Source organism: Takifugu rubripes, chromosome 17 (assembly GCF_901000725.2).
Source record: "Takifugu rubripes chromosome 17, fTakRub1.2, whole genome shotgun sequence".
Taxonomy (NCBI): Eukaryota; Metazoa; Chordata; class Actinopteri; order Tetraodontiformes; family Tetraodontidae; genus Takifugu; species Takifugu rubripes.
In genome coordinates, this window is record NC_042301.1 from 4,041,126 (window position 1) to 4,055,368 (window position 14,243).

General features: G+C 46.3%; 1 protein-coding gene across 3 annotated transcripts in view; it reads left to right on the top strand.

The window, feature by feature from the left end:
* Nucleotides 1-14,243, top strand: part of LOC115253357 (alpha-1,6-mannosylglycoprotein 6-beta-N-acetylglucosaminyltransferase B-like) — a 47,489-nt gene that overhangs the window by 16,325 nt on the left and 16,921 nt on the right. For all 3 annotated transcript variants that reach the window (XM_029851365.1, XM_029851367.1, XM_029851366.1), the window contains exons 3-8: nucleotides 805-952; nucleotides 5,406-5,515; nucleotides 7,097-7,173; nucleotides 7,426-7,605; nucleotides 7,937-8,101; nucleotides 12,745-12,914. In XM_029851365.1, the coding sequence (XP_029707225.1) occupies nucleotides 805-952; nucleotides 5,406-5,515; nucleotides 7,097-7,173; nucleotides 7,426-7,605; nucleotides 7,937-8,101; nucleotides 12,745-12,914 (850 nt within the window). The remainder of the gene's footprint in view (nucleotides 1-804; nucleotides 953-5,405; nucleotides 5,516-7,096; nucleotides 7,174-7,425; nucleotides 7,606-7,936; nucleotides 8,102-12,744; nucleotides 12,915-14,243) is intronic.

Here is a 14,243-nt window from a genome sequence, read left to right on the forward strand (position 1 = left end):
CGGCCATTTGAAACATATTCTGTAAATTGGGTCTGCAAGGCCATTAAATAAGAGCGCTTCTCCTGTGCCTCCGACTTCCTCAGTCTTGAAAGCAGTGCCGACCGTCTGCGTCTAGACGTGGGCGTGATTATCTTAGTGAGGGTTGGAACACCTTTTATCCAGCCAGACCATGTTCCATTCCATGTCCTGCCCCCCCAACTTTCTGACCATCTCACGTTCTAATGCTAACGTCTTGGCTGCAGTGTGTGTATATCTCTACGCAGATAACGCTCCGTTTTGGTGGCCAAAAGGATTTAGATGAGGGCCTTTCTCTTAGATGGATGTATATTTTGTGTGCCCGGTGCATTAGTACCTCCAATCCTGTCTCCAACCTGGGAATGAGACGTCTGATACCAATACGAATGTGGCCTCTGCCTCGACTCGACATTTGCTATGAATAATATATCACATGTGAGATATGTGGCATGCAAAGAGAAAAATTGCTTTTGATACTTGCATTGGGGGGGAAAAAAAGTAGTTGTTTGGTGATATTTGCTGATATATTTGTCTTTAATGGAGCCCAAGTCGAGTTAATTAAGTCCACGGCTCGTACTCGGGACATTTGTCCCGGAGAAATCTGCTTTGGATTTCTGTTGCAGTGAAGCGAAAAGGGACAAAATCCCCGGCAGCAGGCCAGAAACGGCCCCCGAGCGTCGTGATTAATGCACGTGCTTTTCCTACAAGTTTGTAAAGCGCTTCGCTCTTCGTCAGCTCATTCTTCATCTCCTGTCCCCCCCCCCCCCCCCCCCCCCCCCCCTTTTCAAGTGCTGGGAGGCGTGGAGTCACGTGGCGTGCTGAAGAAGATCAGTGACATGCTGGAGGTGATCCTGAAGAGGATAGACAACCTGTCAAAACTGGACAACACCACCACCGACGCCCGGCGCCTGGACGAGCTCAGCTCCGCTATCAGCAGGTACGCTGACTTTTCCCTCTCCGCGACCTCAACCTCCATCCACACCTTGATGTCCCTCTGCTGCTGACCTGACTTCTGTTGTCTCTTCAGGCATTGCATCATTATTCTTTTTCTTCCTATTTCCACCCCCTGGAGATGCTTCTGCAACGGTCTATTATCTGAAAGTCCCGGGTGACCTTGCGGCGGCTTTTATCAGGCGCTCTTTAGCGCTAAAATCCCCAGTTTGTGTTCTCTACTCGAGGTTGTCGCTTTAATTCCCCGTCATTTTCAAACGCCCTGACCAAACGGGCGCTGACGTGATGCGCCCTGACACAAATCCTCTCACTTCCTCAAACCTTGTTAAATGATCCCGGATAAGCGCGGAGGTTCTGATCAGTGCCGCAGCGCTGAAGCGGGAGGATGCAGCGATTAATGCGGCCTGACGTCGGTGTTAACTGCAATCAATGTCCAGTAATGGGCTGTTCAATGTGGGGGAAAAGGTTCTGCTCTCAGGCCGCGATGGGAAGCGATGCCTTCGGCGTCGCCATCCCTGTTTTACAGAACTTCAGGAACAGACAGGTATATGTGGGACGATTAGATTTGTCAATATTTGCAGGAAGGAGGTAATGTGGCTGGATATGGATGGGGGGGGGGGGGGGGGGGTAAGGTCAAATAGTAGCTGAAATCGATGTTTGGTGACTGTCCTGCTGTAATTATGTGCCACTGGACAAATGACAGATTCTGGAGCGTTTTCTAGTCAGTGTGAACATTTACACCACTATAACCTTTGAACCTTTGAAGTGCATTTAAATCAGGTACATTTGTAATGATAATATAACGCGTGTGTTGTTGCTAAGGGGGGGGGGGGGGGGGGCGCTGGTTTATTTAAGGGAACTGCTGTTAAACCCGATCTGGGCATCGGACCAGGGTAGAGACCTCTGTCCAAGTTTAAACCCTGCAGGATTAAGGTTTCTCTCTCTATCTCTCCCTCCCACACACACACACACACACGCACACACACACTTCCTACTTACTATGTGTATTTACAGAGCAGGGAATGAACGTGTGTTGACGCTCACTTTTCCTGAAAGACAGTACAGTCCACAAACGCAGCGCGGGCGTGCGCACACTGACTGTGCAGGAGTCTCGTCTCTCTCTGAGCTTCATTGCTCCTGACACTCTCCTGCATATCAGCGAATGGGACTTGATGTCTGAGGATGAAGACTGAGAATTCGCCCGTGGGGCAGCCACTCGTTAGAGCAGAAAGGGGAGCCAGAATAGCAGGGGAGGGAGGGGGGGGGGGACGGTGTGGCCGACAAAGAGGGAGGAGAAGAAAGAGTGGTGCACTCTCAGTCCTTGTTTCAGAACACACCTTCGCCTAATTAGTCGACTCCGAGATGACAAAAGCAGAATAACACGTTTTCTTGCACATCCGTCTGTAAAGTGTGATAAAGTGTGTGTGCACGTGCAGTCGCTGATCTGCATTTGGAGATGTTTTTTGGCCCAAGATTCTCTTTTGCAGCCCTGATTTCTTCTGAGTTTTTAAAAAAATAAAATAAAATCATTGGGCTGATTTAAGATCACAGTGGTAAAATACTTCAGGACTCACACACACACACACATGCAAAATGAAAGGACGTTAAGATAAAAATCCACATGCTGCGCCTGTTTTACATGGTTATGGGATGTTCTAGGGCGCTAAGCTGATTAGGTGTTGCCGAGAAACGAGGAAAACACGGTGATTTATCTTCTGCCAGTTATCTGAATCCCATTTTAAAAAAGGAGAACAAATCCGTGGACCCTCAAATATGCGTATCCCTGTATTCTTTGATCGATCTAAATATTTTATTGTTTCAGTCAAGCTGTTTTGTTGCCTTCCAGACGACGAGCGGCTCGTCATTTTATCAGATTTTGCCGCGTTTGCCTTGGCCCGCTCGCTCCTCCTCCTCATTTCCTTCATCTTCCTCCTGTCATTGTGTGATCGTCTCCCCCATCTCTGCGTTTCATCCCGGTTCTCCAAAGCACGCCTTTCAGCGAAAAGCTTCCTGCCTCTTCAAGGTGGGCTTATCTGGTGAGGTCACGCGGAGGCCAGCGACCACTGTCGCTCAGTAACAGGAGACACAGGTATAACTCAGGTATAAAAACGGGACGGACCGGTGCCGTGGAGGCTGGAATCATCCTTAATTATGATAGTTTGTGTCATGTTTTGATGCTGTAGCTGTCATTCAAAAGCCTCTTGCTCTCCCACCAAGTCAACCTATAATCAACATTCAAATTTTCCTTCAATATTATTGTTTAGGTGTTATTTCTGCTTCATGCGTTCACTGGAAAGGATGAAAATAAGACACATAGAAGCATAAAAGCAGGACCTATTTTTTCCCGACACTGCGGTTTAAAATGGGCTGATGTTGAAGGCCAAACTACCAGCGCCTCGTGGTCGCTGATTGATGCCACCTCTGATGTTCATGTCACCCTTCCCTGGGGAAATGGCCCAGAGGAAAAATGCCCCTAATTTACCATTTCAAGCACATTCAAGGCTACATATGTGATTACAGTACGAGACCTGGGCCAACGCCAAGAGTTGAATCATGCAGGAAGGGATGAAAATGCTTCGCAGGGCTGTGTGTAGAAGTGGAATTCTCACTAAACTACACAGGTTTTGCCTGCAGATTTGTGCCATGTAAAAACTTTAATTTCAATATTTGGTTAATGGCAGCCTTTTAGAAAATATTTATTTGCTTCAGGCAAATAACTTGTGTTAATTACAAGCGATAATAAAGTAATCCAACCTTTATTGGCCACCTGAGATCCAGAGAGGATGCACGTTTATGTAGATCTGTAATGATTGCATCATGCCTCCAGCGCGTCCTGGTTCTCCAGCTTCATCTTTAGGGCAACTCTCAGCAGGCGTCCTGACTCGGTGCCTAAACCACCACAGCTGACTCTTTTGAGTGCACATGTCAGATCTCCTCGTGCTCCCACTAAGGCTTCCCTAATTCCACCCTGCGGCTAAAAGCGTTGAAACATTCCCGTTTTTTGGCAGCTCTGTCTAATGTTCGGTATTCTACACAGCTGCATCTGTCCTTAAATAAAAGCTCACAGGTCTAAACTGGGCTTAGTAATGGTTACAAATGGTGCTTTTACAAGCTGCGCTGAGATTTGATTTTTAATGTTTAGCCAAGCTGTGCAAATCTGAAGCGCACAGTGACCAATTCCCATCGACATCATCATCCACTCCTCCTCCTCCTCCAAGGAGTTCCATGCTAGATATAAGCCTCTGGAGTTTCGACCATCTGCCGAAGTGAAATCAAGTCACTTAAATGGACTTAATGAGCATTTGTGATACAAACTTTCTGGGCTCAGCACGACATCCCCCTCCCCCCGACTTTAAAAGTCTCTCACCCCTGGGAAGTGGTTGCATTAACAACACAGGTTTCATTCCATTTCACGCTCCAACCAAGTGTCTAACAATTTACATGTCACACTTCCGCAACTGTTGAGATGCAAAACAGAGAGCAAAGAGAGCCAGATCAGAGGGAAGGGAAGAGAATATCCGAAGAACAGAGAGATCTGCTGGAGAATCGGTGCAGACTAAAGATGGGAATAATAAGCAAACTTCGAAGGATTGCATGACGCAAACAGGCTGCAGTAATTTGTTCCTCTGTCGGAGACGTTTTGTCGCCTGTTTGTTGGAACATTAGTGGTAGTGGCCCATTATCTCATTCATAATTTAGTTTTTCAGGGCTCATTATAGGCTCGTTTTCCACTGAGGGAGTTCCCGGTAAATCCTTGGGGAGGCAGGAACTTTACGGGAGCCATTCCTCTCACTTGGCCCTCTCGATGGTCGTGTCTCCACGGTGACATCACAAGTTTCGATCACCGGATGCTCGTCGTACGATAACACGTGAGGAAGGAGCTAATCATGGGGGGAGATGAGGCGCGCTTTCTGTCTGCCTGGAGCAGGAACCTTTACTGGGTTCCTGTTAATGGCCCATTGATGGAGACTCCTGCAGTAGAGACACACACCCACCCTGTAAAATTAGCCTACACTGTGAAGTGGTTTGATTCTGGACATCATTACAGAACTGTCTAATTGCTGCACGGATTGTGTGTTAAAACAGAATTAATGGATTTTAATGGACTAAACAGTGCAAGATCGTGACCTGTGCAATGAATTGAGTTAACGCGCTTCCCAGCTCACATTAGCAGCCGTAAAATCACAAATCACCATGTGCATTTGCCATTGGCACTAGAAAGACATTCAATAGGCAGCAAAGGGTTTCAGAATAAAGGACTTAATAATGTTTGACCTGTGCTTTGTCAGGCAGGACATATTTTTTTTATTTGGGACCGGCATGGATTCAAAGACAAACACGGGAAGCCCCAATCTGTGACAGCATTGTGTTAGCACCTCATCCTCTGCTTTGGCTTTATTTCCACTTCATTCATGTTTCTGGGCGTGTTGTGTGCACAGGTTTCAGCCAGCCGGCCTGGTGGAGAGGATCCAAGCTATCGCCCAGAACGTGTCCAACATGGCCATCAGAGTGGAGCAGATTCTGCAGAACAGCGCGGTGCAAGGGAGAGGTACAGCGGCAAACACCACCTCCATAAGTGTCGTTATCGCTGTATATCGCTGATTTTTTAAGGTTATTTTGGGTTTTCACCATTTGTTTTGGGGCCAAACTTTAAGTGTTGAAGGGAGGGGAGAATCTTGGTAAAGTATAAGAATTATTTTTTTATTTATTTACTTTTTCCAAAGCAAAGACTTAGTAGAACATTGCCTGATGCAATAGATTTAACATTAAATAATAAAAAAAAGACAACTCCAAAAATGGGATCATTACAATCCGAGCGTCTTGGGCTACATTGTTAGCTTTACATCTGGAGCCGTAACGGTAGCGATTTCCTAGCAGCAAGAACATGAATGAGCGCAATTAAGTGTGCATGTGCAGCGCTGTGGCCTCCTCTGAATACCTCATCATTGCTTTATTCAGCCCTCTTTCCTGTTCTCTGCATCTTGTGCATTTTTAATCAAAACCTAAACAATGCTGGTGGCAATACTGCAGGTACACACACACTCACAGACACACACACACACACACACACACACACACACACACACACACACACAGTAATTGCCCAAGTCTACAAGAGAATAAATGAGGATCTCCTTTTGTTTTTCCTCTCCGTATCTGCAGGGACACTTGCTCATGCCAAAATGAAAACACTGCTGCTTTGTCTGATGACAGATAAATTGAAACACCGGCATCAGACTTTATTACCCTACAGCTCAGCGGCAGTTTATTAATCTCATGGCCATACGCACGTGAGAGGGAACAGCAAAAACATGCTTAGACGTCCCCTCAAGCACTAAGGTAAAGGTCTTATAGGGATACAGGCCAAGTTTCTATTCTAGTTAACCATATTTTTAATTATTGCTATGGGCGCCGCCGTTGCCCTCGCAATGCTAAGCTAGATGTCTCCTGAGGCTGAGTGTTTGCTGTCAGTGGAGAAAAAGCCCGGGCGAAGACTGATGTGGAGAATTGTCTCTTTTTTCATTAGGGAAATGGAAACAGACACAACCAAGAGCAAAGGAGAAAAGGCAAATGTGCTGGTCCAAAGCCTTTCCCTCAATCCTGTTGAGTCAGTGGAGCACTTAATGTAGTGAGTGCTGTCAAAGCGAGCAGGTTGTCGGTGAAGCAGAAGGCTGTTCTATGAATAATGGGCACTGCAGTACACTGACACGGATGAGGAGCCGTGGGGTGCAGAGAAAAACACACATTAGTCATTAGTAAACACAAATATATGCATTTTAAGCCGTTCTTTACTTCGCAATTTGAGCTGAGGCATCGTCAGCTCGTCCACGCTGCAGCTATAATATGAAAAACGGGCGTTGCTATGTTAGAGTATGCTCCCAAAGCCTAGAAATGATGTCATTAAACAGATGAAATCTACATTTTAAAGAGAATTTAACCTTTATTGTTTGCTGCTAACATTTTATGACAATGGTTAATGTAGGAATTTTTTTTAGAGGGTAATTATTTCTATCAAAACATCCTGTTTTACTTTAAAAAAAACAAACAAAAAAAACCAACCTGTTTGTGCAATTTGATATTGTAAAATAGTAACAAGAGTTACTTAAACACATTTTCCCTGTTTTATCAGCATTGAGAGACGGGACATCAAACCAGTGTGAAGTACCGAGAGACCCACGGTATCCAGAATGTCCCGGAAAAGTGGACGTAAGTAAAACAATTGGCTCTCTTTTTTAAAATAAATAAATAATTATTTTAGTTTTTTATAACAATTTTAAATATAATCTCAGAATATTCTGCAGAGAAGTGGACTTTCTGCTTAAAAGATCATATTACAACTAACCTCAATGGATGTTACTCATTATCTGTGACTCTGATGTTTAAAAAAACACTGTTATTAAAAAGATTCTGATTTAGTTACAGTGGTTCAAACGTTTGGCTTCTCTGTTGATCATTCAGTGGATGCGTGCACGCTGGACCTCCGACCCTTGCTATGCCTTCTACGGTGTTGACGGTTCGGACTGCTCCTTCCTCATCTACTTAAGTGAAGTGGAGTGGTTCTGCCCCCCGCTGGCCTGGAGGAATCACAGCAGCCCCCCAACTCAGCATACGCACCAACCCAAAGCCCCGAAGAGACAGGTCAGGGCAGTCACCATATTTTTATATATGCATTCTTTTTCTCTTGTGCCAACAGTAAAATGTCCAGCAGCGAATCAGAAAGAGTCCCCCAGTCTGCAGTGTAAACTGGGTTTAGTCCAGGTTGTTTTTGAGGGGGAAACATTGATTTTTGTCAGAGTAGGAGGAGTGTGGGCTGTTGTGAATATTTCCCTGCAGATGAAAAATGTTCCACTACAGAATTTGCTAAAACACCTTTAAAACGTCTTGATTTTTCCTATCAAAATGTAACTTTTTCTATGCAATCCCGCCCACTTCTGTCCATACTCTTTTTTTTTTTTGCTGTCCTTGCCAGGCCGCCTTCCGCACGGACCTCTCGGTACTTTTGGACCAAGTTGGAGCAGGAAAAGAGTCGCTTAGTTTCATGAAGCGTCGAATCCGTCGCCTCGCTCCACAGTGGACGACAGCCGCTAACCGCCTGGATGCTAAACTGGAGGAACGGTGGAGGGACCAGAAGAAGGTAAGACCAGGGTTTCTGAGGGTAAGACACTGTAGTCACGCTTCTATGACTTACTGATAAAAAGCATTACATCGCAGGGACCCTGTAGAACCTCATTTTAAAGGGATGGCCATATAATGTTCACAAAGGATTTCAAGTCAAAATCCTCCTGTTTTCTGAATAAAAGACCATTTTCCAATTCATTCACCACAGTGTCCTGCACTGCTCGATGTTGGTTTAATATATTTCATTTTTTTAATGTCCCTCACCCAACAGTCCAAACAGTCCAACCTATAATTTACTTCAAACTCCTGAATCTACATTTGGATGGTGTAGGATGGGGGTGTTTGTCGTCAGGCTTAGTAGGCTTAGTGTGGGTGAATAGCAGGATAGAGATAAAGGATGGATGAGGTAGAAGAGCATGAAAGGAGGTAAGAAATACTGATGATGAAGAGATGCCAAGCATGTGTGAGTGCCAGAGGGAGAAGAACGAGATGAGAAGAGGTGGATAAAAAGGGGACGGATGAGCAAAAGGTACAGTGGAATATGGATTATTAAAGAAATAATGGAGGTGCAGCCATAGGATATGAGGAACTACTGAGGCAGCAGTGGCTGTTTCATGAGAAGGGGTTCCAGATATATGATGGTCTGATTTCAAAAATCGAACTTTTCCAAATGTGTTGGCAGCAATTTTTAATCAAACTTTCGAAATTCTGAGAAACTCTGCTGCATGGAACCCTTCGGTTCTGTCTGCCGAGGGCGCTTATTTCTCACATCAGTTATCTGTTTTGAATGGATGATCCTTTATAGCTGAGAAAATGGTGATAAATGAATGCGTTAATGTGAAAAGGCAGATTGAGCACACATTCTCCGCCACGAAAGGCTTCTCTCAGCCCTCATCTCCCTCTAAAATAATTTAACAGGGTGGAAATCGTCCTGTCACAGAGATTGATGTTGTCCTTTGTTTTTGTGCGCCGAGGGTACCTTTTGTTAACCTCTATCACAGCTCCAGAGCTGCTTGAAGAACCAATATCCCCTGAAATGTGCTGCTGCTGCAGTCAGCAGATGTCCCCGTGTTTGCGAAAGATGCGTGCGCGCATGTAAGTGTGCGTTTCGGTCGCTCGAAGAGCCAAATAAACAACCTAAAATGAGTGAATCAAAGCGGAAATCTCCAAATTTGTCGGCCCGTTTGTTTCTTTTCAGCATCCCGCTCTGGTTCTTTTGATTCTCCTCCATTTCCCTACCAAGCTCCCACTTGGATTGTGCAGGGAAAACGGATGTCTCCTCAGAAAATACACCAGAGCAGGGGCAAGTACGTGGAGGGAAGGGTGGATGGAGAGAGGCTGAGCAACGGAGACGGGGAGCCTGCCTTGGATACCGCCGAGATCTTTTACACTCACTCGCTTTTCCGCCCCCTTTTCCTGAGAAAAAAAGGCGCTCCGTGTTTCTTTCGAAGCCCCCCTCCTTTTTAAATCAAAGCTGCCAATACTTGAAGGCAAAATTCACTCATTGCCTAAAAGAAGCAGTAGAAGAAGACGAGAAATGATTGTGAAATTCCAGGGAGGTGCGACGGCAGCAGGAGTCACTCCCGGAGGTGTGGAAAAGAAAAAAGAAAACATCCTTAGTGGAGCATCTGTAATGGCTGCAGTCAAAACTTCCCTTTCACTTTGACAAGCTTGTGTGACTTTAGCGCACGCGCGTGTGCACGTCCTCCCGCGCCTTTGTCAGCAGATGCTTGGCTCCGACTGCTGCTCCTGAGAGTTAATTGACCTCTGACTGACGAAGTTCACACAACGCTGTTGAATAACGACACGGGAGACAAAGTGAGGCGGCGTGGGCGCGTGCGAGCGAGCGCGCGTGATGAAGAAGATTAAATGCGTACGGGAATATGTCAATGAGGAGACTCGAGGGGGAATTAAGGCAGGGGAATATTCCGCGGAGGCATAAAAGCAGGATGATGGGGAAGGTGAAAGTAAGGGCAGAGTCGTCATGGTTGGCAGCAGCCGTCTGTGTAGCCACCTGTGGCCTAGCATCAGACAGCTGTGACCTTCACAGGGGCCCTGGTGCCTCAGTAAACACATACGCGTGACACTGGCAGATGCTGAATCGGGCGTTTGCATTCACCGTTGTTACCCTGTTAGTTCTGAGTGAGTAAAGCGGCGCCCTGGCTTGGACACGGGCGTCTCCCATATGCCGGCAGCATCCAAACATTTCAAGTTGCACAAAGTGTCAGCCAGTTGAAGACAATTGCTTTTTGTTGTTTGTTTTTACAGCTTATCTCCGCCCGATAACGGCCAAGAAAGCTCCCGTTCAGAATCGGGACGCTGGCAGGCGCCGGCAGGCGGGCCGCCGCGAGGGCGACCGGGAGCTTCGAAAGCGGGCGCGTTGTTAGCGTGACTCCGTCTGTCTCTTCGGGTTTGGCGGAGCGTTGCGCTCGATTCCCCCCCCCCCCCCCCCCGTGAGATGTTAACAGAGAGTCGCGCCAGATGCCTTTGAGGATCCCTCCAGCTCGCGACAAGCAAAGGAGCATCCGCAACGAACGCACGCAGAGTTCGCACGAGTCCACTGAGCGCAAGACCGCGGGTGGTTTATTCGGAAAAAAGCGTTTCAGCTTTAGAGTTCCGCTTGTTCGGCTCTCTGCTTCACACGGCCGCTCAACCAGGTTCTTCCATTTTCTTCCGTTTGGCTATCGATTCCCGTTTTGTCACGCAAAAGGTTAATTCCCCACCTTAATCTCCATGTGCAGCACTGAACTTTGCTCTGATTCAGTCACTGTTCGGAGAGAGAAATCATCTTCTCAGCACTGTAGATCAGAGCTGCTACCTTATGTGCTTTTGGAGAGCATCCTAACCTTTCTCCTCATTAATTTGTGTCTGTGTGGATGCCAGTTTAATGGAACCCACTCACAGTTATTCGGCTCGGCTGCACCGGGTGATATTTTGCCCTTTTTTCCCCTTATTTGCCAGTGTGTGAAACTCCATTCCTCCGTCTCTTTATCTACACAGCTGCCAGTTTCTATGATACACGCTCGCGAGGTCCACACCCACCAAAGCCAAGCAAATGGATAATGTTGGCGCCAAGATTTTTAGTCTCGCCATCTGCCTCCCAGAGTATAATTAAATCTCGCTTATCTTTTCTTACCAAGCGGACATTATGCATAGAGCGCGCTTACTAAATTGGCTCTGAGTGCAGCTCCGAATGATGTTATTAAACATATATGGTGAGAAGTCGCCCGTGCGTGATCACAGAGCTGCATCTGAATAATGACCCACTGAAACAGCAGGAACGGTGCCGGCTCTTGGTCTCGCTGGACCATTTCAAACTGTTTTCTATCACGTTCCAGCTGCCTGCTTACATCAAAACAGCTTTTTTGGTCTCTGAAACTGGATCCAACCCGCCTCAGCCCCCACGTTCGTGTAAATGAGGAAAAGGAGGGGAACCTGGAACTGGAGGCACCTGCACGTCCGTTTGATTATTGTACCACTGAAGCAGGTTCCCATTGCTTGTATTAAGTCACGGAGCTACACTAACCAGTTACACTAACTGGAATTTCATGGTGCAGCCAAAGGATTCAAGTCTTTGGCAGTGAATTGGAATGTTCAGCTCCTGCTGTGATGCCGACATCCCAAAAAGAAGGAAACATCTCCCGCCCGTGCCCAGATGCTGCGCTGGTAGAACCGCGGCCCATTGCGGGCATTTGTGGTCCATTTAGAACCAGTGGAGGGTTGTGTTGTCATCTGTTCAGACACGGCACAACCTGCAGCGGGAAGTTCTGACCGTTAATGTTTGATGGTCTGTTCAAAGAGCACCAAGAAAACCATTAATCAACACGACTTGGGGGGGGGGGGGGGGGGGGGGGGGGGTAGCCACTAGGAGCGGATACATCTCTGCTGGTTGATCCTGTTAATTACAGAATTAGGACAGAGTGTACGTGCCTTTAAATATAGCGCGCGCAGAGGAATAGCAGCAACAAAGTTTCTCCCACTCTCCATCTGGCCTGGAGCTGTGTGTAGCATGATGGCGTTCATGCTGTGGCGCTGACCGCTCGGCGGAGCAGCACTTAGACACGGCCGTGGTTAATCCACTCTGAAAGCAAACATGTTGCTCTTGCCAAACTGCCTTGATGAGGAGGCTAGGGTAACGAGGGGCTGATCGAGCAGCACCTGAACTCATTCCACTGAATACGTGATAGCAAAGAAAAGGGACTTTATTTTTTTATTTCCTCAATTTAATTTTTATTGTTGATCTGAAAGCGATGTGCTGCACACCCATGCGGTGGCTACACACACGCGCACACACACCATTTCATTGCTGCATGAAGCGATAATTCTTTGAAGGCGAAGAATTACTTTTCAGTTTGCCTAATTTTCATACGAAAGCATCAGAAATTCTAATCATTCTAATCCTCGAACTCATTAAGACTGTGGGAGCTCAGCTTCCAAAGAGCTTAACTACGCAGCGTTTGCAAACGTCAATAAAATAATGCAAACCAGATTCCGTTGAATGTGCTATGAAGCTCTGTCATCAGAAAGTTTTAACGAATGCGCGTCGAAATAACGGGAAACTTTGCGTTTGTACACCTGTTGGAAGTGGTTTTTATCTTAAGCATATTTCCTTGTTTGGGTTTCCAGTGTTGATATTCCAAATGTGTCCTTGTTCTTCAGATCCTGATCCACGTGGGCTTCCTGACGGAGGAGTCTGGAGATGTCTTCAGCCCCAAAGTGCTGAAGGGGGGTCCTCTGGGAGAGATGGTCCAGTGGGCAGACATCCTCACTGCTCTCCACGTTTTGGGTCACAACCTCAAGATCTCCATGTCCGTGAAGGAGCTGCAGGGGTGAGTTCCTCTGAGTGGAAGGTCCAGAGTGAGTCCAAACCGGTGTTGGGTTGTTGTTGTTAAGGTAATGACACAGTTATACTGGTGGTGCGAATATCAGAAAAGAAACTAGCCTGAAAAAATATGAGCGAAGATATCCAAGGTAGTTTTCTTTGTCAACTGGACTGGGTTGACAGAGAAAACTACCTTGGATACAATGACCTGGATGGTTGAGAATCTACACAGACATGAGCGAAGATATTAAAGATATTAATACATTCGGTTCTTTTAGGATTTTTTTTTCGCACTTGTTTTCATAGTTTGTCAGGGGGTGCGACTTGTACTCCGGAGCGACTTATATAAATACATTATTACAGAATTTCACATGTTCGTTATTTTCACACTGACAACCACAAGAGGGCGCTCTAGGCATGTGTACCTGAGGAACGAGTTCCTTTAGCGACGCAGAAGAAGAAGCGGTTCTTCGTCTATGGAGTTAGACTTGATTGTTTGGTAAACTTGCTCGGATGTTCTTTATGCTATAGTTATCTGAATAACTGTTAATATGTTACGTTAACAAAGCAGACATGTACTCAGTTCGTTGTGGGTCATGTAGCTGAATTTGTTACGTTAGCATACCGTAACCCTATTGCTAATCCATGCTAATGGATTGCTACGGTAATTGCCTTTCAAGATGAAATGTATGTTCTTGGTCTCGGATTTTATCAAATAAATTTCCCCCCAAAATGCGACTTATTGTCCAGTGCGACTTATATATCTATTTTTCTTCTTTATTATGCATTTTTTGGCTAGTGCGACTTAAACTCCGGAGCGACATATAGTCCAGAAAATACGGTAATCACCACCTTATGCTAATGTTGCATGTTAAAGGCACCAGGTGCTCCACGTGGAATCTTTATTCACCCTAAAGATTAGTCATCCCAGCCCTAACATGTCCCGTTGATTCATTTATCGCTGTATTGATCTTTTATTTACTCGCTCTGAAGTGAGTCAGTGGCACTGCGTCGCTGTGTGTCTCTTAATCCCCTGCGTCAGCACGCGCACGTGCTTCTGCTGACTGATGCATCTTGAGAGTCGCGCACATGCTAACACACAGACTTCTGTCTTTGCAAGTGTCACTCCCGACAAAGATAATCACTAAAATTATTGAGAACCAACCGGGCCGCTGTGTAATTGGCCAATTTTGCTGTGGTCTTTGTCTTCCTGCCGCCATTTATCGCTGCTATGACACACGTATGGAGGATGGAACCGTGCCCAGGCTGCAGAAACTGTGTGCAACCTGCAGCGGCTCTCACAAATCACAGAAGAATTTTTTTATTGACCCCCCTC